Source organism: Platalea leucorodia (assembly GCF_965183815.1).
Source record: "Platalea leucorodia genome assembly, chromosome: 1".
Classification (NCBI taxonomy): domain Eukaryota; kingdom Metazoa; phylum Chordata; class Aves; order Pelecaniformes; family Threskiornithidae; genus Platalea; species Platalea leucorodia.
In genome coordinates, this window is record NC_138823.1 from 23,142,246 (window position 1) to 23,167,690 (window position 25,445).

At 49.5% G+C, this 25,445-nt stretch overlaps 1 protein-coding gene across 2 annotated transcripts; it reads left to right on the plus strand.

The window, feature by feature from the left end:
- Nucleotides 1–687: 687 nt before the first annotated feature.
- Nucleotides 688–21,027, plus strand: RRM2B (ribonucleotide reductase regulatory TP53 inducible subunit M2B; the record flags this gene model as incomplete). Of its 2 annotated transcripts, none has more annotated exons than XM_082326494.1 (9): nucleotides 688–741; nucleotides 5,471–5,626; nucleotides 7,311–7,427; nucleotides 8,837–8,970; nucleotides 10,045–10,139; nucleotides 12,511–12,644; nucleotides 15,853–15,957; nucleotides 18,130–18,243; nucleotides 18,724–21,027. In XM_082326494.1, 9 exons carry the CDS (start codon nucleotides 688–690, stop codon nucleotides 18,874–18,876), a joined length of 1,062 nt encoding a protein of 353 aa, XP_082182620.1. In that variant the 3' UTR covers nucleotides 18,877–21,027. The 2 variants fall into 2 exon arrangements, with proteins under 2 accessions (XP_082182620.1, XP_082182619.1); XM_082326493.1 differs by lacking the exon at nucleotides 688–741 and adding an exon at nucleotides 5,193–5,363.
- Nucleotides 21,028–25,445: the final 4,418 nt, after the last annotated feature.

The window sequence follows — 25,445 nt, forward strand, 5'->3', positions numbered from 1 at the left end:
AACTTTTAGTTCTCCCTCACCGGTGTTTGCTTTTAGATTTGCGTCTCTGATTTCAGGTCTTCGTGACAAACCAGGCCGTACCTATTCGGTGGGACTTTTCTTTTCTCTCTTTTTTCCTATGGGCTACTGGATTGTTTTGGTAGATGACCCGCGTGTCTACCGCCGGGGGCCCGAGGGCCTGCCCGGCTTCGGGATGAGGGAGGATGAGGAAGCCGCTGACCTCCGACAGCTCCCAGCTCTGGATGCAGTCTCTCTGCGTGCAAGAAGCGACAGAAACACGTCAACAGCGCTTTCGCTCGCGCCGTTTGCGCTCCCAGGGCCCTGCAAGCAGCTCCACGCACTACGACTACGTACGCCCGTTGCGCGGTGGCTGGAGGGTGCTCTGGGGTCGGCGGTGGCTCGGGAGGGCTTAAAAAAGGCTTTTTGTCCTCACAGGGGTTGCTGTTTCTGGTGCACTTTCAGGGCGCCGACCCCTACCCCGGGGCTTGCGCCGCCCTCAGCCCCGCGCTGCGGGGCGGCTCCTGCTCGGCGGCCGCCTCCCGGGGCCGGGGCCGCCTCAGGCCGCGCCCAGGCGCTGCCGCGGGCCGGGGGCCGCCGCCGCTGTCGCCCGCCCCGCCCCGCGGAGGAGGAGCGGCCGCGGCCGTGCCCGTTCCCCCGTCAACCGCCGCGGCCCAGTCGCCGCCGGCCATGGGCGAGCAACGGGGGCGAGCGGCCCTGCAGGAGGCGGCCGGGCCGGAGCGGGTAAGGCCGGGGCGGTGGGGCCCGGCGGTGGGCGTGCGGGCGGCTCCGGGAGGCAGCGCAGCCCTGCCCGCCGCTGTCGCGTCTCCGGCCTTGCCGGCACCTGCCCGAGCCGCCGGCTCCAGGCGGGCGCCGCGGCCTCCTGTACGGCCGGGGTGCCGGCGGCTGCCGCCGCCTCCCGCCGGGCCGGGCCGGGCGCCCCCCGGGCAGCGCGGGGCTGGCAGGGAGGGGTGCGGGCCACCCCGGCCGCCCTGGGGCTCTGCCGACGGGGCTCCGCGGCGGCGGCTTGGGGAGGGCACGGGGACGCCCTGGCGCCCTTGTCCTGCGCGGGCGGGCCCTGCCCGGCGCCGCGGCCGCGGGGAGCACCGACAGCGGACGCGCGATGGATGAAGGCGGCCGGCCGGCGCAGGGCCCGGGCTCGGCCGGTGCGGAGCCCGGGCTCGGCCGGCGCAGGGCCCGGGCAGCGCGGGGCCCCGCCGCTCTGCCGGGTCTGGGCTTGCGGAGCTGTGCCTGCCTGGGCCCGGGAGGGCAGCCCTGTCCGCTCTGCCCCGGGGAGGCCGGCACGGGTGCTGGCGGGTGGTCCTGGCTTCCCAGCCCTGCGGACCAGGAGAGCCTGCCCCCGGGAGGCGTCTGAGCTCCGTTCTGGCTTCTCCCCGGTACAGCCCTGCGAGGCCAGGCTGAGGTGTGCGAGGGTAAAGGATCTTTATGGCAGAGAAACCCACATGGTCTTCCCAAACCTTTGCGTCTCAGCAGTACTCAAGTTTCCAAAAGCTGGGGCATGCAAGCCTAAAAAAACCCTTAACGTTTCCCTCCGTGAAGAGCAGCGTGCTGTACCCGCAGCGAAGAGGTGCTCGCTCTGTCCTGCCGGAGCCCCGCGGTAGTCCTGTGCATCCCCTCGGCACGCAGAGCCCGCAGGCGCTGCGCTCCTCAGCTGCTGTACGGTGGAAGCCGTCTCTCCCGGGAGCGCTGGTGATTTTCCCAGCCTCACTGCTAGCATGGCCTGCGCTGCCCAGGGCTGGCCTGAAGGCTTTGGGAGCTTGTGGGATGCACGTGCAGCCTCTTACCGGGGTCATCTTAAAGGTCTTTCCCAACCTAAACAATTCTATGATTCTATACCATGACGTGGTACGTGCCACATCACAGTGCTGGCTCTGCCAGCACCTTTAGCTTTTTCCCTGGCTACAGCTGATGCAGGGCATGTAACCAAGATACTTGCACGCATAGCCCAACAGCTGTTGCTGTGGGGTGGTGGTTATATGTGTGTATATGTGTTAATTATTTCCTAGTTTGCTGGATTTGAAATTAATGGGAAGAGCTGCAGTACTACTAGGCACTCTTTGTTGTCCATTGGGTTTATTGTTGTCACCAGAAGAGTTTGTCTCTAGCAGTTGCAGAATAACTGGGATATGATGTACTGGAGTGTGTCCAGCAAAGGGCTGATGATTAGAAGACTGGAGCATCTGTCGTACAAGGAGAGGCTGTGGGTGCTGAGACTGTTCAGCCCGGAGAAGAGAAGGCTCTGGGGGATCTCATCAGTGTGTGTAAATACCTGATGGAGGGAATAAAGGAGACGGAGCCAGGCTCTTCTCAGTGGTACCCTGTGATGGAACCAGAGGCAATGGGCACACACTGAAACACACAAGGTTCTATTTACACCTAAGAAAACACTTCTTAATTATGAAGGTGGTCAAATGCTGGCACAGGTTTCTTATAGAGGCTGTGTGGTCTCCATCCTTGGAGATACTGAAACCTCAGCTGGATGCAGTTCCGGGCAGCCTGGTCCGGCTGACCCTGCTAGAGCAGGGGTTGGGTTGTGCCCACCAGCCTCAGCTCTTTTATGCGTTTGGCTCCTGTTGTCTGAACAGAAAGTAGCATGTTGGCATTATAAACTGGATGCTCTTCATTATTATGGTGAGTGTTGACTGTTTTATGCACCATCACAGGATTAAGGAAAAGATGCGAAGCATAGATTGAAAGCAGGAGGTGTATCGGCCTAGGGACTGTGACCTCCTCCAGCTCCCAGTGCCTGCCGGGGCCAGGAAGGCAAGGCTGGGAACACGTTGTGCTCCTTCGGCGCGAGGTGGTGGCTGCTCTGAAGCCCTGGCAGCCATCAGAATGTGCCGTGCATCCGAAATGGAATTAGAGAAGGATCTTCCATGAATTTTTCAGCTGAGTTGTACCAAAACATGTACTGCGTTAACAAACAGGCTAGGTAACGAGTATTACTCAGATAAAACTTTGGCTAAGAGGAATGGAAACCAAAATGTAGAGAGAGGACTGTCTCGTAGCCAGGAGCTGCCTGCCTGCCAGCGTGGAAATGGAGCCTGCCTGTCAAACTCCTCTGCCCCCCAGAAGGGGTTGGGGGAGGTGGGTTGAGGGGGAGGTTCCAGTATGGTGTAGTCTCTGTGGGCTTGACCCTTCCTTTTTTAAAATAAATTAAAAAAAACCCCTAACTACCTATTTTTTAAAAAACTTGTACCGTTTCCCAGTTCTGTGTGGTGGTCCTTCTCAGGGTCGTGCCATCACTCTGAGTCTTTGGCTCCTGGAAGCCGTCCTTCTGCTTTCCTGCCGCAGGGCTCTCCAGAGCATACACACTGCCTGACGGGCCTTTTCTTCTTCGCTCACCTTTCTGTCTCGCTGTGCACTGACAGTATTTTCTGGTGTGTTGACCCCTCTCGCTGTGGCCTGCAGCATGGCAGCTGTTGAAGGCTATTGGAAAAATGACAAGTGCTCCTTGTCTCAGTGTTGTTCTCCAGTTTTCCTGCCATACTGGAAATTTGCTCTTCCCATGCTCAGCTTCACTTCTGTACACCCAAAGTATTTTTCAAGGTAGCTCCTTGCATTATGGGCCCTGCATGCTGGCTTTTGTTCAGGAACATCAAGGCTGAGGTTAGTAACTGGTAGTCGGTCTTGTTAGGCTAAAATAAATACTTGGGGGTAGTCCCCAGGCAGTATAGAAGGGTTTTGCTCAGGAGAATGCTGGGCTAACAAGGAAGACTTTTGCAGTGTTTCCTTTTCAAGGCTGATGGCTGGTGCAGAAGCAGATGGAGATGCTAGCTGCGTGGCAGGCCCTGAGAAGGAAGGTGTGTGCTAAGGCAGGGTGCCGTCCCCGCCGGGCCCAAACCTCCCCTGCCGCGCTTCCAGGGGGTTACTGCAACCGTCTCTGCGTCCTGGGAAGCACAAAAGGTCTTGCACTCTCGTGGCCTTTAGCAGAGACTCTGCAAGATGACGCTGGGAAATTTCTCTCATGTAATGGAGTATTATTTAAAAATATAATAAAGTGGTAAAATTGTAACCCAGAACGTGCTTCCTGATGTGTTTTCTTTGGGAATATGCAGTACGTGTGCCAGCTATGCAATGTGCATGTGTGTTTGTTTTTTGTTTGTTTTTCAAATGTGACTAGAATTACTTGTTTGAGGGTATTTTCCAAATTGAAGTAAAGGATTGCTTTTTATTATGTGAGTGGTTATGACTCACATAGGCTGGGTAGGGAAAGGGCTTTGGCACCTCCTAGGAGGGTAGAAGCAATGGTATTCAAAACCTTTTCTTCCCCTTCTCTGCTGTATTTTTTATATTTATATATATATATATCTATATCTATATCTCATATACTGCCTGTAGTTAGTTATTCTCTACAGCAGTGTCAGCGGGATCTCAGAGACGACCCAGAAAGGTGTCCTGCTGGCTAAACTTCTGACCAGTGTGAGTCACCAGCCCTTCTGGAGAGGCTGCGGCATGCTGTCCTGACAGCTCTTCACAACGGTTGTCTTCACTAGGTGCCTGGTGACGAGCCTGGCGGGGATGCTCTTTGCTGTTGGTCCCGGGAGTGGATGTCCCCAGCTGGAGGCGAGGTGAAGGCCCTGCTCATGGAGTGCCCTCTCCGTGCTGCTTTTCACTGGCCTGTCTCCTAAACGTCAGCCGTCCCCACCTCGGCCGGGCTGGTAGCTCGCTGAGGAGGAGCTGTGCGTGGGCGTTCTCCGGGAGCCCACGCAGAGGGAGCAGGGTGGGGATGGGTGACTCCAGGCAGGGGTTTTCCTGCTGCCTGCTGTTGGAAAGAGAGGCACACAGCTTCATATCAGCACTCGAGGGACAGCCTCCAGAGGAGCCTCCAGACCCGTGCCGGTGTGCGGGCTGCCTTCTGCTCACCGCAGGATTGCATACACGAACCTCTATGCAGAGACTCGCTGTGGCACAGGGCTGTTCCTCTACCAAACGGAATTAGTTGCCGTGATCTCACGGCATTTTTAAGAAAGTCCAGTGGCTCGATGTAAAGTGAATGATTTGGAGGTAACCTGGGCGGTGAGCCTCGCGGAGCTGTGCTGGATGCGGGCTGGCGGCAGCGTGCGGTCACCCTGCACATATCTCCCCACGTGCAGCACCGCAGCGGCTGATGTCGTTTCCCGGGGCAGGTTTCCTCCTCGCGCTGCAGAAAGGCTTTCTCTTTGGCACGCAGGCGTCGGTCGCTTCCTGGCGCCGGTGCAGCTGGGAGGGGGCAGGCGGTGCGAGCCGTGCCGGGTAGAGCCGGGCAGACAGGCAGCGCTGCCGCCCCAGCAGCGGGAGCACGGATGGAGGGCGAGGGAGCAGGTACCCCAGGGACAGGCTGTGTGTCCACCCGAGGGGAGCGGGTGAGTGTCCGCGTGACACAGGTGGCTTTTGAACCACACTCTTGGGATATGGGGAAGAGAAGGAATAAGTAATGGCAACCTTAACCAGAGCTGTGCTTTATCTTCAGAGCTCCTCTCCGAGTGCTGCTGAAAATGGCTTGGACCCTGACGAGGAGCCTCTTCTCAGAAAAAATCCCCGCCGGTTCGTCATCTTCCCCATCCAGTACCCAGACATATGGAAAATGTATAAACAGGCTCAGGCCTCCTTTTGGACAGCAGAAGAGGTGAGCCCTGGGGCCAGCGGGTTGGCACAAGGTGCTCAGGCCGGGGTGCTGGTGCTTTCTTCCTAGTTCTGCTGCTGGCTTCTCTGTTGTAAGGGTCAGAGTTAATAGCATCAAACATGAGGTGCCTGCACCAGAGCAGGACTTCATTCATGGACAGTGGAAAGAAAGCCACTTCCATAGGGCAATTCAGCAGAGCTGTTTTAGGTGTTTGCTTTAGGAAGAGGTGAAATTGTATCCTGGGATGCTTTTCTGGTTGTAGAGGGAGCCTAAGTCAGATAGATGGCTCTGATTTGTGGTCACAGCTCCTACCGTGCTGTGGTCTCTGTACCCGCAACTAACTCCTTGTCCATGTCATAAGATGTTCTGGGCGATTTCATGTGAATGCTGTTCTTTAATACTAGGCACCTGTTTTTCAGAAAGATGGTGATAATCAGGGACACTTGCTAAAAATGCTTCTAATTGACTCCTGATTGCCCTGCTTAGGTGCTTGCCCCGTGTTATAATGCAAGCTGTAAGTTTTCCCACGAGGTTGCTGGTTAGCCAGACCTGAGCAGTACTCAGCTCGCTACACTTGCAGCAGTGGAGGCTTCTAAGCACCGCGCTGATCTGGAGAGATTACCTGCTAGCTGAGCTGGGTGTTCCAACTCGAAGCTTCTGCAGCCTTTGCTCGTCTGTGAGCAGTGATCTGCAGTTGCAGAGGAGTGAGCTGAAAGCACCGACAGGCTCTCAATAGACCAGAAAGCATCCTGGGACGGCAAGGAGCAGCTGTCCGTAGAAGTGCTGTTCTGTTGCCTGCCTGGGAGGCTTGCTGCCCTGTTGCAGTAGAGGTTGATTTGAGCCGTTAAAGAAAAGGCATTTAAACTCCTGCCTGATCAGCATTGCCCTTTTACCATCTTACTGGTTCCTTCTTACACTGTCCTACCGTCTGTCAGTGCATTTCCAAACGAAATGGAAAGTTAACTGTAAAACCGGTTCGTGTGTGTATGTGTTTATATACACACACGTATGTGTGTACATGTTTATACACACACACACATACAAGTTTTTAGGCCTCTGTATTTTTTACATCTGGCCCTACTTAGCTGCTGCTGTGGTTCAGAAATCCCTCCAAACAAACAAACAAACAAAAAAGGCCTATGCGAAGGAAGTTGTGGTTTTCTACTGTGGCTAGAGTTCAGTCTGGTAGACGAGAGCAGTTGCACAGCGTTCGCCCTGTGCCGTTTTTTGGCAGGATGGAGGCTGAACACCTGCCAAAGGCAAAAGTCCCCTCAGTCCATCTTTTGGCACACCTGGGTATAGGTTTCTTGGAGTATCAGCATTTGTTTCAAGTAGAATTTAAGTGTCTCAGAGCGTGCTCTGCTTATTGGTGCATGTTCATACTCATGACAAGAAGATACTAATGCTTTTCAAAATCTGATTTATTTATAATTCAGTAGACACTGGTTTTTACTCCAAATTACAAAAATGTAAACTGCAAAGCAAACACGTGATGTTACTGTTGCAGAGGGAGACAGCAGTGCTGCAGCATGTCTGTTGTCTTTTACAGTCACATGTATTCTCTACCTGTAAAGCTTTGAGAGCAAACACCAAAACCCTGCCTCAGTCATTTGAGTAGGCTGCTTCTGTTCTTACAGAATGACAATCTCAAAAGGGCAATAATGTTTTTCTTTTTTCTTTTCATTAGGTTGATTTGTCAAAGGACCTTCCTCACTGGAACAAGCTGAAAGCAGATGAAAAATATTTTATCTCTCATGTTCTGGCATTTTTTGCAGCCAGTGATGGAATTGTAAACGAAAACCTGGTGAGAAAGCTTTACAGAGGGCTTGAATAGTTATTCATTTTATTGGCTTATTGGCTTTTCATTTTGGTTTTCTCACATTAATACATAAGTTTATTACATGTGTACTTTTTTTCTTCCCATTATCTCACCTTTGCCAAGGGGAATAAGCAGCTTGTTCTGCTGGGGCCAATGCCTGAGTTAAATTGGGTCCACTCTGGTCAGCAAGACTCCAAATCACGTCACTCTTGGACACAGTTTTTAAGCTCAGCCTTCTGCCTGGCTGTGTTGATCCACATTTCTCAGTGAATTAATAGAACCCCATGCTTCTTCCCGTACTTGGGTTAGATGAGACGTAGGGAGGGGTTGTACTGTGCCATGCTCTTTATTCTTCATTTTGGTAAAATCCATTTTGCTCACACTGAACGGCATCCTAGAATCTTTTAGGGCTGTAGGTGGGTGCTGCTAAAAAGGTGGGGAAATCTTTCTGCTGAAATCAGTTCTGGGCTGCAGAATATCTCACCACAGGTTATCAGTGGTCTGAATCTGATCTGAATTCTCTCAGTGCCAGGAGGCACACAAGGCGCGAACATCGTTCTTCCACTTCGATCGATATGCGGCTGCGTGCTCTGGAGTACCTGAGGGCCACAGCGCAGTCTTCTGTTGGTTTTTTTTCCTCAAGACATGACCGATCCAGTTCCATCTCCTCCTCCTCACTTCATTACTGATTTTCTCCATCTCAAAGTTGATGCTCGTCATTTCTGCAACTTTTTATTTTTTTTCCGGGAGGAGGTAGTTGGCCTCCTGCCCAACCCCCATGACTTGGAGGGCCAGTGGTTTTTCTGTCAGGGTGGCCTTCCCTTAGGCTGCGTTGGTTTGCGGCACCTTCTTCAATTTTATCCGGTGCACCCTCCAGAGAGGGATCCCCTATCCACCACCCAGGGGACGCGCCTTCTAGCCGTGCAGCCCCAGCCTAAGGGTTATCAGTGGTATCTGACTGAAAATGCCCAGTTTAGATCTTGAATGTCTATAATGTGCAGAACATGTCATAGTATATGCGCGTATATTGCATGAATACGTCTTATGTCGTACTGTTTATTTTTTTCCACAATGAACAAAAAGTCTGAGGCTTTGTTCAATATGCAGTGTTTACTACTGCAATATTTTGGTGTTCTCCTCCTGTGTACATGTGCCCTCATGCTTCACTGCATCTCTCTGTCCAGTATGCACAGCAGATGTATTTACTTCTAGCTAGCTTGCTTTATTTTCTTCTGCACCACACCTATCCTATTGACATATCTGTGAATAAAGTAGGGCTGAACTGCTCCCATCCTTTCTCTGTGGTAGAGATCTATTGTCTCTCTCATTAAGCTTAAGTGTACTGTCAGGACTGGTTTTACTGCACTCATTGCCATGCTTTCTGCTTTTGGTAGGTGGCACGTTTTAGTCAGGAGGTGCAGATCCCAGAAGCTCGTTGTTTCTATGGCTTTCAGATTCTCATTGAGAACGTTCACTCAGAGATGTACAGCTTGCTGATAGACACCTACATCAAAGATCCTGAGAAAAGGTAAACCTCTGGATGTATTACAGAGCCATGGGAAACCTGGCACCTAGTCCAGTGGCACCGTTGTTGGGCGGCAGCAGCAGCAGCAGCAGCTGTCTTCTGTTTCATACTGACTTACTGGGGGAACTGGGAATGGTTTCTTAAAGCTTTCAGGGCCCACTTGCCTGACCCCCCCAAACTGGAGAGAAGTATTGCTGACCAACAGACTTGTGTGGGAGTGTCGGAAGGTTAGTTAATACTTGTAAATCTTTGATTGCAGGAAGTGCGGACTTTGTGAAATGTTGTTAAAGGTTAGACAAGCTCCTCGTGGTTATTGTGCTCCTGAGGTGCTTGCTCTCACCTCAGCAAAGGATCTGCCTCGGGAGATTGAGTGCTCGTGATCCAAATGGTGTTTCTGACACGCACTAATCAACCAATTGCATCCTTTCAGATTTTTTGTTGTCAGTGCTTTTTCATACAACTTGAACTGCTTATTTTTAAAGTTTGGGTTCTTTGGAGAGCCCCATCGCTTTTGTTGTCTGGAGAACTTCCGAGTCCAAGTGGTAATACATTTGAAAAGAAGCGCTTTCCCTCAGAGACTCCACCATGGTGATAGTCAGGCAGAGCTTGGTTTCCCATGGTTCCATCCTGTGTGGTGACAGTGGGAGGACTGCAAGGTGTTTAGCATGGGAACAGAGCCTGTGCTCCTGGGGATTGTCCAGTTCCTTTTGTGGAGCTGGGCAAGATGAGGTTTAGCTCAGTGTGTAGGAAGTGGCTGCCATCTGGCTTGAAGTCTGAGAGGCAGCGTGGTCTGGCAGGTGGGCACTCCTGGGATGGGACGTTTGAGTTCACTTCCCATCTCTGCAGCTTGCCTCCTCCGAGACCTTGGGCTTGTTGCTTTCTGCACATCTGCCTCCCTGTGCCCTTGTTATCAGAGATCATCATCCCTTTGGGGTGGGAACGGTCTCTTACTTGGGTTAGTTCAGAGTGTAGCATAATGGGTTCCTCTGTGTGGTGGAGCCAGTAGGGACAACCAGGGCAGATTTACACAAATTCCTTCTTATTATTTTGATGTTTTCTCTTTGTTTTCTTCTGTAGGGATTTCTTATTTAATGCTATTGAAACAATGCCTTGTGTCAAGAAGAAAGCAGACTGGGCTCTGAAGTGGATTGAAGACAGAGAATCCACTTTTGGTGTGTAGCTTCTCAAAAACTTGTTTCTGTTGCACATGTCACAAACTAAACCTCTGGGAGTGAGCTGCATCCCTGGAACGTGAAATGAAATTCCCCACAGATATAGTGGCTTGTGGGTCTCTGGTTTAACTAAAGAACTAGGAGTAACTTCTGGTGAGCATGTATGATTTTATCTTCAGCTAAAGCAATGTAGTAATGGCAGTGCCCACTAGAATCATGTTATGAAAAATGCTTGTGGGTTTCTCTGTCTTTTTTTGTCTTCATACCAAACAACCTTAGTTTCTTCAGATTTTGCTTGTAGACCATGTTTTCTAGGAGTTCTGATTATTTCTTCCAGTTGGCTCGTATTTTGTGCTCCAGTGTTCAGAACTGGGCAACTCAAGTCTTGCAAGTCCAGGCTTTTTCTGTGTTCATGTTCATAGACAAATTCGTGTGTGATGTTGGCCTTTTTTTGTAACAGCATGACTGAGCCTCGGCAAAAAAGATGCAAGCATTGTCTGTCTCTGGTGTTTCTGGTTTGCTGTTGGGACCAGGTTCCTAGTTTTTGTATCTCATTTCAGAGCTGGGACACTGGCTTAGCTTCCATCAGCATGGTGCAGGGCATCCTTTCCAGTGTTCTGCGTTCAGCTTACGATGTTGACTCTGAAAGATGTGTTGTAGCTGAAATGAAAAATGGGCAGACTCTGGTGAATTTTCTAAACCAAACATTCTCTGTACTTAGAGAAGGTGTAGGAGATGGAGAGATTCAGCCAGACAAACAAAATAAATCTGAATATCATTGTTTTGCAGCATCTGTTGTTCACAACTCTTGTTTGAGTGGGGTTCTTTTCATAGCTGTAGATTCTCCTGTTCTGGAGCGTCCCGCTGCCTCCCCAGTCTGCCTTTGCTTGCTGTGTGTGGAGTCCCTTCTTCATCTCCTTCATTCAGCTCCCAGCAGCGTGGGGTGTGCCAGCAATCAGAAGGTTCCCTGACTCAAAAAGCAATGTTCCCCCTACCCCCTGCCCCCAAACTTCATGCATCCTATCCAAATTTTTGTAAAGTACATTTCTACTCTTCTGGTTTTTGATCTAATGTAGAAAACTTCCCAAGTTTAAAACATTTGGGGGGCCCAGGCCTTACCATTATGGATTATGAGATATGGTATATGAAAGTGGCTTGTATGCCTGGTGTTTCCTTCCAGCTTGGGGACCAGGTCTGCAACGAGGTCTCCGCAGCTTTGGTTTCTTATGCTGAGGGCTCAATTGCTGTATCTGTTCTGTGGACTCTAAGCCTCCTGGCATGCACTTGCGTCATGTGGTGCTGCTGATGGGTGGTTTTTGTTTCAACAGAACTCGTTTGTATGGTAGCTAGTCAGGTGGAATGTAGTAAAAACCATATCAATATTCATGCTTGTTCTTAATTAAACCTGTATTGTATGAGCAGCCTTTCTCCACTCCTCTCTAGAAGTAACCTAGGAGATTTTTAGTGTTGCCAGACAAATTCTTTCCTTAGTAACTTCTCTGATGCTTGTAAGTTCGTGTTGCTCTTCATGCTGTTTTCCTAACTTGAATTTCTTCAGATGAGCCAGCAGATGGCATTTGCATCTCGTAGAGGAAGTGGGACATCTGGCTATTTTGGGGTTATTTTATTTTTTTAAACAAAAATTCTATGCAGTTCTCACTGGGAAAAGACACCAGCACTTAATGCAAAAGCTCTTCATGGTAGAATATACCCAAGGATCTTGTGAAGTTGTTAAAAATAGAGTATGTGGAATGATGTGTCTTCACCAAGCAGTCAGATGGTCTCGTAGTCTGAAGAAATACATTCCTGTAGAGAAGAGGGAGAACAGGGACCAATAATGCTGTGCTTTTCTTGGATGAAAGGTGGGATAACAGGTGGGATAACATAAATAGTTATTTGTGTCTTGATGAATTATGTTCTGTGTTCTTCCACTCTTGTACGAATATGGTTTTGTGTAGATTCTCAACAAGCATAAATTGAGGTGTAGGGTTTTTTGTTTAATTTATAGGAGATTGGCTCTTCTCCCAGGTTTGTCTATTAGTTACACAGCTGTTTTCCTGTCTTTTAGGAGAAAGAGATAAAGGAGTCTTGGCCACTTTGGACAATTATGTTCTTTACCTTCTGACCTGTGGCAGTTTCAGTGGGTGCCCTGGTTCTGCTGTTCTGCTGGGGTTGCCTGTGGTTAAGTGCTGTTGTGTATGTAGACCCTGTATGCCTCGGGATCTGCTGAAAGATGTGGTCAGATATGGCACCTGGTGCTGCAGTGGGGATTCTTCCTTTCTAACATCAGTCTGTCAGATGCAAATGGTGCATCTTGCTGACGAGCAATACACAATTTTGTGTCTAACTGAAAATGTGTTATATTAAACAGGTGAGAGAGTGGTTGCCTTTGCTGCAGTTGAAGGCATCTTCTTTTCGGGCTCCTTTGCTGCTATATTTTGGCTGAAGAAGAGGGGTCTGATGCCTGGACTGACTTTCTCCAATGAACTTATTAGCAGAGATGAGGTAACGTGTCATGTGCTACATACTGTCTGGCAAGGAAAGTGTGTTTCCAGGGGACGGGCAGAATTATATTCCTAAAGATCCCATAGTCTTGCCAAAGCAGCCCACATCTGGTGGCAGGGAGGTTTGGAGGGAAGGTGAAGAAAGCAGAAAGGGGACAAAGCAGGTGGGTGGGTGCAGAAGCAGTGTTTGGGTAGGAAACAGTGAAAAATAATCCAGCAGCAAGTAGGGGATGCATTTCTGCATGCAACTGAGCCTTTTTAATGTTGACAGTGCTGGAGGCCAAGGAGGTGGTAGAAGGCTGAGTAGGTTCTCTGCTAGCCAGTGTCAGCAGCAGGGTTTTCCAGGGAAGGTCCGTTGTCCTGGTAGGACAGAGGTCCTGGTTACCTGCCAGGTAACAGCAGGCCGTGCTCCCTAGAGCTTCTCCCACAGTAAGCCTTCTGCGTCTGCTTTAACATCACCTCCCAGGCAGCACAGGGAAGAGGCTTTCCCCAGAGCAGTGCCTGACCCTGTTTCTGCAGCCTGACAGAGGAGCTGTAACTGCTGACGTGTAGGAAGATTGGAGTCCTGCAAAGGAGCAGGCTATTCCCAGAATATTTGTAAAAAGGGGAAAGAAGCAGACTTCTAGCTATGAGTTACTACTGAACTTAAAGCCTAGGTGCTACTATGTCCCTCAGCAGAAATACCTGTTTTTAAAGGGGGTAAACATAAATATTAGCAATACCCCAATGCGTAGTGTGATCAAAAAGGTAACTTTTTGGATTGAAGGGGACGTTTGTTTTCCTGTGCCATGAAGGGAGGCAAAGGCCTGGCTGCTCAAGGACTGGTGTGGAATTGCAGTGGGGGCTGGCTTGGGCAAGGGCCTAGCTAGGATGTGACTCGGAGCCTTGCTCTGCCTTAACTGCTTCAGTCAGGTTCAAGTGGCCTCCTTGTACCACTCCCTATCTGCCCCTAATTGTGGGTCCCAGAGCTTGCAGACAGTCTTCTGCACCCGTCGCCTGGCCAGCTGTGGCAGATTGCTGCAGAAGCAGCAGATACCCTTCCTCTCCATGTTCTTGTGTTGCTGCAGAGCGATAGGATCTCCTGGGAGGGGGCAGCTACAGGTCTGCATTGGAGGGGAGTGCTTCTTAGCTTAAGATGTGATGTGTCTGGGGGGCTGCATGTCAGCACACCGAATGCGGCAGGCCACGTGCTGACAAGTGCCCTTCCTTCCTTTTCGCCGCTTCCTGCACCACTGCCTGCCAGCTGGCAGCGGTTCCTTACGGCTGGGGCCTGTCTACAGGGCACCACACAACTTACGGCACTGTCAGCACTGAAAAAGTGGAAAGACCAGTTTTGTATGCAGTATAAACATACTAGTGGTTTGAACTTACCAGAGCTGGTCTAAAAGAATAAAGAGCTTTATCATAATGGAAGTAATCTCCATGGATTAGATAAACTGATTTGAAAGAAGGCATCTTACAAGATGCTTTGAATTTAAAAGACACTTTTGAGGAAAGTGATATGAACAGTTAGCAAAACCAAACAGTTCTTCAGCCTTGACCTTCCTTGTGTCTTCCGCTTCTGTGAGTCATCATGAACTGATCCATTTGGGCGAAGAAGTATTTGTTAGAAGGATCACTTGCAGGTGAACGAGATGCAAGTTCCTCTATACAGCAGTGTGACTGTACTTCTCTGCAGAGTCGAGCACCAAAATTGGTGACTTTTTCTTGAGCCCTACTGGCATAATTCCAACTGCAGAGCTGTTACGAAGGGTAAGGCTTGGTGCACACAGCACCTGTGTCGAAAACCAGGAAACGCTGTTGCAAGAGCAGTGGCAGTAAAAAGAATCTACGGTGGAAAACCATACGAACTGTTTTCTGAGGCACCTGTACAAATAAATGGTTAATGCTCAATATGTTTTTTTGAGCTGCAGGCTCTGTTCCCAGGCTGTTCTTTGAGCTGGTCCATCTCTGATTCTTAAAGGTGCGAAGCTGCTGGGAGCACCAGTCAGCAGAGCACACTGGTTCAGGTGAGAAGCCAGGCACATCGTGCATCCTGCCAGTGATGTTGGCCTGGACAAGATCATGGGAAGCCCTGCAGCAGGGCTAAAGCTGTCCCGAGATGGGGAGTATTTCCCAAATTATGTTGTTTCAGGGCTGTTTCATGACCTGAAGCATGAGGATTTCATAGCCTTTCTGAAACAGTTTTCACTTCTTGGTTTTGGGTTGACCCTTGTTAACAATAGCACTGGATTGTCTCATTGCCCATAGTCTGCCAAATCCTTCTGGCTGGTTTTCACTCTGGATGTGCCCTCGTGGTGCTGATGTGCTGTAACCACCATCTTGCTCTCGAGGGGAGAGGGACACAGCACAGTGCTCCTTTAGTCTAGCGGCGGTGGGTATGGCTGGAGCCAGAGGCTGGAAGCTGCAGCCAGGCAAGCTCAAACAGAAACTGAGGCACCTCTTGGAGCAGCTGTCTGGTAGCCCCTTCAGACCGTGAGGGATTGCTCATCTCCTGATGTTGTCGTGTCCTGGCTGGAGGCTTTTCTGGAAATCTTGGGAGTGAACACAATTTACTGGGCTGCCTGCAGGATAGCTGGGTGAAACGTGAAGGCATTGGTGGGATGAGTTGGGGCACAGTAGCCGTAAGTATTGCAAACCTGTGAATGTTCTGGTAGCAAATTCCTCACACTAACTGCACGTTGTGTGGAGGGATGACTTGTTAATCTTGGATTTGATGACTCTAATCTGAATCTTTCTTTCTGAAAATGCTGTGAGGAGAAGCAAGGGAAGAAATGCTACTAAAAGAACGTAAACCAAGTATTTCTGTACAGATATCTCAAAGTGGAGAGCAGGTGAACAGTCTATGTTAACTGGCAGGTAGTTTGGCAGGTCTTGATGTAGGAGTCTTTCTGCAAAAGCATCTCTGACGGGAGGCAGGGACCCAGCAGGGATCTGTGTAGGATCCCTCACAGTAAAGCAGCTCTCAAAAATACCTACCTGAGAAACGTGTATGCTGAGTGTTATTTGGTATAGGCAGCATGTGTTGGGTTTCAGATGTTACTAACCAGGTTGTAAACTAAAAGTGCCCGCTACATGTGGTAATGTTAAGACGGTCAAAGAAGCAGGAGGCTAGGAAGCTTCAACCAGAATGAGGCTGCCTCAAAGTAAGAGCAAACTATGTGGAAGAGGGGAAAACTGACTCTTTTTTCATTGTTCTGTTATTTCAGGGTCTACACTGTGATTTTGCTTGTCTGATGTTCCATTATTTAGTGAACAGACCATCAGAAGAGCGGGTCCGTGAGATCATCGTTAATGCTGTTGAAATTGAGCAGGTAAGCCTGGCCGTGACAGCATCGTGGGCAGCGCAGGACCAATCTTATGTGCAAAAATAAACAAATCAACTTCTAACTTTTGGGATTCCATATTTGGTACTTGGCTCAGGCCTGGATCCCAGATGCATTATACCTCCTTTCCCTCTTCCTTAATGGTGACAATAAGAGTCAGAGACTTTCTGATTCAGTTGTCAAGCTACTGGGAGAAGCTGAAGCTAGCAGCAGGTTTCCTCCTTAAAGACAGAAAGGAAGAAAGGCTGTCTTATTTAGTATAGAATAGAATAGTTCCAGTTGGAAGGGACCTACAGCAATCATCTAGTCCAACTGCAATTGTCTTTTAGAGAAGAGTTTGTTTACCTCTGTCCTTTCAGGATCTTTGTCTCTTCCTACTGTATACACATCCCTGCTTGTCCTCAGGAGAAGACAGGGTCTGTTCTGGCCACATGTACCATGCTGGGTTCTGATTTTTTCTGAGGTTGCTTTCAGGTTCTTTCACATGAAGTGCTGCCCATCTGCAACTACAAGCTTCTGCACTGCTGAGTGTTTGGCGGGATTGTAGTTTACTTTCTTTTCTGTTGTCATCTAACTACTGTGATGATGACTGTGGTGGGTTGACCCTGGCTGGACACCAGGTGCCCACCAAAGCCACTCTATCACTCCCCTCCTCAGCTGGACAGGGGAGAGAAAATGTAATGAAAGGCTCATGGGTTGAGATAAGGGCAGGGAGAGATCACTCACCAATTACTGTCACAGGCAAAACAGACTCGACTTGGGGAAATTAGTTTAATTTATTACCAATCAAATCAGAGTAGGGTAATGAGAAATAGAAACTAAACCTTAAAACACCTTCCCCCCACCCCTCCCTTCTTCCCAGGCTTAACTTCACTCCCGATTTCTCTACCTCCTCCCCCTCAGCAGCGCAGGGGGACGGGGAATGGGGGCTGCGGTCAGTTCATCACACGTCTCTGCCGCTCCTTCCTCCTCAGGGGGAGCACACCTCACACCCTTCCCCTGCTCCAGCATGGGGTCCCTCCCACAGGAGATAGTCCTCCACCAACTTCTCCAACATGAGTCCTTCCCATGGGCTGCAGTTCTTCACGAACTGCTCCAGTGTGGGTCCCTTCCATGGGGTGCAGTCCTTCAGGAACAGACTGCTCCAGCGTGGGTCCCCCGCAGGTCCTGCCAGAGTACCAGCTCCAGCATGGACTTCCCATGGGGTCACAGCCTCCTCCAGGCATCCACCTGCTCCAGCGTGGGGTCCTCCACGGGCTGCAGGTGGATATCTGCTCCACTGTGGACCTCCATGGGCTGCAGGGGGACAGCCTGCCTCACCATGGGCTTCACCATGGGCTGCAGGGCAATCTCTGCTCTGGCACCTGGAGCACCTCCTCCCCCTCCTTCTTCACTGACCTGGGTGTCTGCAGGGCTGTTCCTCTCACATATTCTCACTCCTCTCTCCGGCTGCTGTTGTGCAGGTTTTTTGTTCCCCTTCTTAACTATGTTATCCCAGAGGCACTACCACCATCGCTGATGGTCATCGCCTTGGCCAGTGGCGGGTCCGTTTTGGAGCCGGCTGGCATTGGCTCCATTGGACATAGGGGAAGCTTCTAGCAGCTTCTCACAGAAACCGCCTCTGTAGCCCCCCACTACCAAAACCTTGCCACACAAACCCAGTACAATGACGAATGCCCCAGCTTTGCCTTAAAACACTGACAGGTATTGGATCAGTGCCTAAACATGTACGTGACTGGGTTCAGCACTCCTATATCACTATCCTCTTCGATCTGTCATTCTAAAATGGCTGGAAGCCAAGGAAAACTGGAGATTTCTGGATCTATTCCTGGTCCCACTAGTATGGCCTGTAGGTTTTATTGAACTTGGAACTCAAGCTTTCACTGAAGCTTGGGATCTTGGGGAATAAAAAAAGGAAGAAAGGTGGGGCAATAATAAAAATTCTTGTGCCTTTTCCAGAAAAACATGCTAAAAATAAAGGAAGGTACGAACAACTACTGAAAACAGAAGACACTGTAGTGATGCAAGTTATTTATTCAGACAACGGCCTCGGGAGCCTGGAATATCACAAATTGTGTTACTGTGAAACACAGGTGTCTTCTCTCCTTTTCCCTTCTTAAATTTCATTTCTCTAAATGTCGTCTGTGTTTTAACTTGTAGGAGTTTCTAACAGAGGCGTTACCTGTAGGCCTAATTGGAATGAATTGCACTTTGATGAAACAATACATTGAATTTGTCGCAGACCGGTTACTAATGGAGCTGGGGTTCTCAAAGGTAAGAGATGCAATTGCCTGAAATGCTGGCCTGCCAGGACAGCCCAGGAAAGCTGTCAGCACAAAGCACTCCCTTAATGTGCCTGGGAGCAGGTCATATTTTGCACTTGCACTTTCTGCGAGTGACAGCCGAAACCACAGCATTAATATATATGCCTTGCTATTTAAAAGAGCAAGAACAATTTAGGCCATTGTTTCCCTTCAGCTGCCCTGCAGGTTTGTAATGGGAAACTTACGCTGTGCTCAAGTGCTGCAGTCCTCGAAGGATAATAAGCACCTTGCGCAGGTGAACTTCATCATGGACCAAACTCCTGGGGAGTGACAGTACTGAATTTGCTTAGATAGGTGTCCATAGATTTTACAGCGTATTACAGCAGGGATGATCTAATTTGAAAGGGTTTGACTGTTTTGTTTGTTGGGTTTTTTTTAAGCATCGTTACCCTATCAGAATCACCAGTGTAATAGTGTTTCCCTTCCTCAGGTCTTTCATGCAGAAAATCCTTTTGATTTCATGGAGAATATTTCTCTGGAAGGAAAAACAAATTTCTTTGAGAAGCGGGTTTCGGAATATCAACGTTTTGCTGTTATGGCAGAAACAATGGACAATGTCTTTACTCTGGATGCAGATTTTTGATAACTTGGCAAACGAACGGTGACTGTTCCCTTCTTCCCATCTCACTTTCTGCTGTGAAGTTGTCTCCATTTCCTCTCCTGGAATTGGAGTCTGCTGGGACTTTTTTCCTGGGTTTTCATGTTGTTTGTCTGAAGAATAAATATATTTTGCTCTGTGTCATTTAAAAAAAAGGGGGGTCCTTTTTAAAAAATTGATATGGCTGTTTAAAAGGATGGCCTTTTTAAGATTCCCTTGACTCATATGCTATGATTGCTGTCTTTAAAAATTACCTGGATACTACTACTTTTTTAAGACTTTGGTAGTGTTTTAAGAAACCAAGCTGCGTATTTACCTCACGTTATGGTATTTTAATCTGAAAACCAGATGAGGTATCACTCTATGTATATATGTTGCTATAAATTATTTTGATGGTTTCTATTTTCATGTTTATAGATTTGGTCTAGAGTAAAAGCCCTTCCCTTTCGTCCTGCTGCAAATAAGAGTAATAAGTGAATGTGGGAAGACATTAATAAGGTATGAAGTATAAAATCTTATTAAACCCAGGGATACAGTTTGATCTCCCCATTAACCTGGGTTCTGTCTGAAAACGGTTTTACTCTGGTTGCAAACCTGATGGCTGTTGGTAGGAGTTTAAATCAAATACATACGATTTTTGTCTTACAGCTGTTATTAAGCAGGTCAGTGGACCTTGAATGGTCCTTGAAAAGGCAAGCCTGTTAATCGTGGAGAAAAACCACATCCTGTAGTTCTTTGGCTTGTGCTGCCTGTTTCTCCTTGCTTCTCTGAACAAGTGCCTTACTAAGCAGTCTGTAGTTGCGCTGAGTTGCAGTTGGCATCTGAGACTGGGACAGCCAGCTCTGGGTGTTGTCCGTCTTCTCTCTTGCGCTGGGTGATTTGACATTATCCCCTTCTTGGTTTCACTTGTGCGTTGATGGGTGAGAAGGCATATCATTCCAAGGGATTATCCCTTGAGGCGCTACAAATGTACCACCTGAGCTGTAGCACCAGTAACGGATGGAGGTACTTCAAGTTGTATGTTTAATGTGAGCCATTGAAAACATGGTCACAGAGGAGCTTCTGGAGGAAGGTATTAAACGTTTCAGAAACAAATCTTGAAGTACTATGGATTAGCAGCATCTTACAAAGGACTGTTGTTTGGGTTTTGGTGTGTTCCAGTGTGTGCCAGGAAACTTTTTTTTAATTTCTTGATGTCATATGCAGAGAGTGGAGCAACTGAAGAATGCTGCATAACATGCTGCAGTGGTACTTGGGATGAAAGGGGTAGTCTTCACTTGTAGGTGGATTATTTGCAAATAGATATGCTCGTTTTTTTCAAAGGTGAAGTGAGTGTACATGAGCTAGACAAAGGGTTCTGCTTTATTAAACCCAAGCATTTTTTCATAACGTTCAGCAATTTGTATAAGAGCTTTTATAAGTCTTTCTTATTGTTGCAGACATCCTGTGCTGCTTTTGATGTGCCGGGCATGAGATGAGCTGACAGCCCAGGGTTATCGGTGACGGGGTGGTGTAAGTGTTGTTTTGCTGCCAGCCCAGATCAGCCATACCCCGGGGTACCCGAGTTCCATGAAACAGGTCCGCTGCCTTAGCGTGGTTCCTAGTGTGTCCCTGGTGTAAACATAAGCAGCAAAACTGACTCTTTTTGTTTGGTCTCAGTAAAAGATCATGAAGTACATACAATGAGCATGGAAACAGGACAGCTTTTTTTTTCCCTAGAGAAGAGCCTGCATCATTTGACATAAGGTACTTGGGGAGGGCAGAGGGCGACCTGGAGAATACACAGAAAAGCTGGAACTGGTATCACGCAGTAACGTCCTGCAACTGCAAGAGAACTACGGACTCCGAGAGAAAATCCAGCACATTTTGGAAATACTGTGTTGATGGGGGAGAAGGAGGAAATGTTGTAAATGGGTCTGTTGTTGGAGGAATGGAATCTATTTTTATGTCACTAAAAGTAATAAAAAGCATTTGTTTTGAGTGTTGTGAATTTTGATAAGAGTATACAGAATATTCATATACGAAACTGCTATGTGCTCAGGTTCTGTAAATGTATATGAGATGCCAAAGTCTGGTTACAACAGCTCCCACCCCATTTGTATGTAAAATACTTGTGTAGTTTCAATAAACCTGAACGTGGAGAGGAGCATGCCTTTGTTTGCTAGTTGCATGCTTGCTTGTGAAATCCAAAGTGATAAAATCGGGCTGTGCCAGAGTTAGTCGGTGTTCACAGCTTTTGGGTTGTGGGAGAAAGTTAGGAGTGCTCCATACGCTGCCTTGCACTTGGTGAGCTCTCGACTTGCTGTTTCTTGTTCCCGGGAATGGGGTTCACAGTCTAGGAAGCAGGCAAATATATTTTTTTCTGGAATTTTCTGGGTTGAGGAGAAATCTCTTGGGAGTCCCTTAGATTCAAAGAAGAAACACTCCAGAAATGTAATTTCAGTGGGTGATATCTGATATACCAAGGGCATTGCGCCCTCAGGTCGGGCGCCCTGACTGCGCCTGGGCGAAGGAGCTGGGTCTGGCTCTGCGCATCCCACGCTGCGGCCATCGCGCTTACAAAGCCTGACGGTGGGGAGTGGCGAGGCATCCCTTCAGTATATTGTCTGTGCTGGTGTGTGGCTCTCGTTACAGCCAGCAGGACAGAGAAGGGACTTCTGGAGGGCTTCATCTCATGGTGAAGGACACGTCTGCAACGGTCAGGTGAGCAGAGACCTGTCTCGGGGGGCTGCAAGGGGAGCTGAGGCTCAGGGGTAGAATCCCACCTTTTAACATCCAAAAGGGCCTCTGTAGCTCCCGCTGTTCCCATTCCAGCAGACATGTGGGTCCTAGCAAAAGCCATGACTTGATCAGCAGTAGCCACAAGCGGACCGCATGCTCCCAGCCCTGCTCTCTGGTCATGAAACCACCGCGGAGTGCAGTAGGTCAGTGACTATTCCCAGCCCTTGCTGGGAAAGAAAAGAAAGTAGGTGAAGACAGGGCAATTAGCAAGCTCTTTCTTAGGGTTTCTTGACAGCCCGGAGGCTGTGTTGCTGGACTGGTAAGACTTTTGCAGCAGATGAGGACGCTGTGTGCGTGGCAGCACACCCGGAGCTGCGGCCAGCCCCAGGCCGGCTGACGCTGTGCTAATCCAATTCTGCTACGATTTTTGTCCTTGCCTCTGAGTGTCCTTACACAGCATCTGACCTCCCTGCCAGTTGCTCCCCAGCCTGCCAGAGCAGCATCTCCCTCCCAGCCCTTCCAAGGGGATGGTCCGGATGGGTTTTCCTCCTGGTGGAGCCCTTGAGTCAGCAAACACTAATGTTTCTGTTGCTGTATTCTCTGGAGCTCCTTCTGGGAGAGAAACAGTCACGGGAGATGCTGATGTGTTAATATTACGTGTAGCCAAGTATGTGTTCGCCAGGAGGATGCTTGTGCAACTGGGGACTGCTTTCTGCAGAAATACGCATATGCATGCATAAACTTTATAGATGTGCATACTGATGTACGTGTCTGGTACACATACATGTAGGCACTACACGTACGCAAAAGCAGAGGTGAGGGGAGCAGCCTTTGAACGTCAGGTTTTAGCAAACCCTTTCCATGGAGCAGAAGGGTGAGGTGGACACTGTAATATTGCTATTAAGAGACGCTATTTCTGGTGTGCCGGCAGCTGCCTGCTGCCTGCCCTGCTCCTCGCCGCCTGGGCACAGATGGTGGCAGCAGCACAGCCAGAGGCTTCTTCCATCCCATCGTACGTAATCTGGGCCTGGGAACCACAGCTGCCCAAACCATGAGGCTAGAGCTGGGCTCTGCTAACCAAAATCTCAAGCTAAGTATTTTTTCGGCTTAAAATACAGGTAAACCTCAGGAATGGCTGTGTTTGGCCAGTGTGGAGCACACATGGCTGCTTTGAAGAACAGTAACTTTGGTCTCTGGCTGGATGAGTGTAGCCACGTGGACGGGCTTGGGAATTCCCTGTTGCATTTTGACACTTCTAGTGAAATACAAGAGGATTTGTGAGTGACAGGCGTGAGATCTCTATGACAGGCAGCGGTGCTGCCAGTATCGCAGCTTCTTGCGGAGCTCCACTGACTGGGGGCTCCTGCGCCGCAGATCCTTCTTCCCAAATCTGCTTGAAGGGCCTACCTGGGAAACGTCCTTCCCCCGGGACTGGTGTGGCTTTGCCTGCACCATTCATCACTGCATTGGCTCTAGTGTGGCTGCTGGCAGGTTCCCCGGGACAAATCGATATTATCAATCCCTTTTTTTTTCTGTAGTACACAGTTTGGTTAATGTTACTCTGGGAACAACCCTGGGTAACTGCTGCAGCATCTCTAGTAAGCTTGTAGTACGAGGGGGAGAGCTGCCACGGCGAGCTGTGTGGACCAGCCTGGCACCAAGGGTGAGGTGCTGTCTCCTGCCATGGGGACAGGCCACCTTCGGGCCTCGGTGGTCCTTGTTCCTTTAGTGAGTGCCTCTCGCTGCGGAGGCAGGAGGAGAACATCACCAGCAGATCATGAAAAGAGATCAATGGATTGATGAAAAGAGATCAATGGATTGATGAAAAGAAGGTATTTTGGATGCTTCCATGACTTCACCAGTGGGAACCGACTTTGGCTCCTGTCCCTCTGGTGCCCTGTGAATGTCAGAAAAAATCTGACTGCTGGATGGCTTGCTATGTGATCTGCTCAAAGCCTGTCCCTGCAAGCCCCTCCTAAAGGTCACGCCACAACTCCTACTCTCGCTATATGGAGAAACGAAGCTGCTGGGACGCCGTAAGAGGCTCTGCACGGTTGCTTCTCTGTCCGCTCTGCGTGATGGCTGGCGTGGTGATGCCGTGACCTTTCAGCTGCGGCTCAGGCTGAAGTCCTGCCTGGCTTGGACTCGGCTCTCGCTAAGCCCTGTGGGGAGCCCTGTGCGCAGCACCAGCGCCAGATGGAAGGTCTGTAGTGAAGCACGGGGCTGACAAACTGGGGACAGATGCTGACAAGAACCCCGTTCGCTTGCCCCAGCCTGGGCTCAGAGCAGGCTGCGCACTTGTGTGGCTGGTGTGGTTTGGGGGGGCTTTTTTCCAAGCCCCCCCAAACAAAGTCCTGTCTCAGGGTGTCCATAAGTTATTCCTTTTAGTGAGGAAGCTCCCAAAATCGCACTGCAGGCTCTGGGTGAACGGCAGAGTAGTTGGTGGGATTTTTTTTTTTTGTCAGTTGGCAGATCCAGGAGAAGTGTTAAGAACAAGTCTCAACATGTAAATAGTTTTTACTCATCTGATGAAAGCCTCTGGCACTGCAAGCTAACTTGAACTTGAGAGCTGCAGGAAAAGTTTGGCTGCCCATCGCTGTTTCTTAGCCCATGGACGTGGTTCAGAAGAGATTATACTCAGGTTGTTTTAGAAGGAAATGCAAGAATCACAGCCGGTAACCTTACAGCGCAGGAGGATGTTCAAGCTCTCCACCCGTGCCTTGTTTGCGGGTCTGTTACCAAACAGCCTGTCCAGCATGGACAGAAGCGGCTTTGGGGGCCTGGAAAATCACTAGTGCTGGGAACATTCACTGCCAGCGTTAAACTGGCAGTGAACATTCACTGCAGCGTTAAACCTCCCCCAAGGAGCAGACTTGGGGGAGGCCTGAGCCCTCAGAGTTTCAGCCCCACCATGGCTGTTTCCACTCTGAACTTGGCAGTGGCAATAGTGAAGGACCGAGATCCCTCTGCTGTGGGCCACAGCCTGCTCGGTGGGGAGACCCGTGCTCCCCGAAGCGAGGCCAGCGCGTGCGGGCAAGCCCGGGCGGACACAGGACGCAGAAGGCTTTTAGATCCTGTCACTGAGATCATTTACAGCTTTGGAAAAAAGACTATTGTCTACCAAACTGAGTGTTTCATTACTAGGTCTCTTGCATTTAAAAGCATTTCCACGGGACTTTTTACCAGTTTATTTGCTACTGGGTTAACTTTTTCTAAGCATAGACTTGCTTGGTAGTGTCCTGTTCCTCATGGCACGGAGCAGGACTTGAGGTGTCCCTTGGGAGAGCGGCAGCTGTGGGGCAGCTCCTCCAGACCAGAGCTGGGTCCAGGGACATCTCAGCCACTTTTCGTTGCATGGAAACTCCCCCAACTCCTGCCTTGGACATCTCAGCTCTGCAGGTAGGAGCAAATCTGGGTTGCCAGGGCTGTAGGGGAGAATGGGCTTTAAATGAGGCTCTAGGAAAGCAGGGGGGGTTCTCTGAAATATATCTCAGCTGCTGAGTTCCTTCTGTCTAGCTAGCTGTGGAGAAGACTTTCCATTAACAAATTTAAGCCAGGTTTGTGAGTAAAGGCTGTTCAGTTCTTGGTTGTGGGGTCCCAGGGCAGCACGGCATGGTAAAACCCATGGTGCAAGGGAGAACCGGTTTAGAGCTATAATAGCGAGCATTTCTGCCACATGAGAAGAGGTTTGCCTATCAGTTATTGGTTTATTTTTTCTTTCAATTTAAAAGGAAATAGAGTTAAATTACAGCCTATTAGGCTGACTGGAGAACTGAATGTGTTTATTGAATGACTTCATTCATAGCGTGTGTAATTGCCTGCCTCGGAGAGGG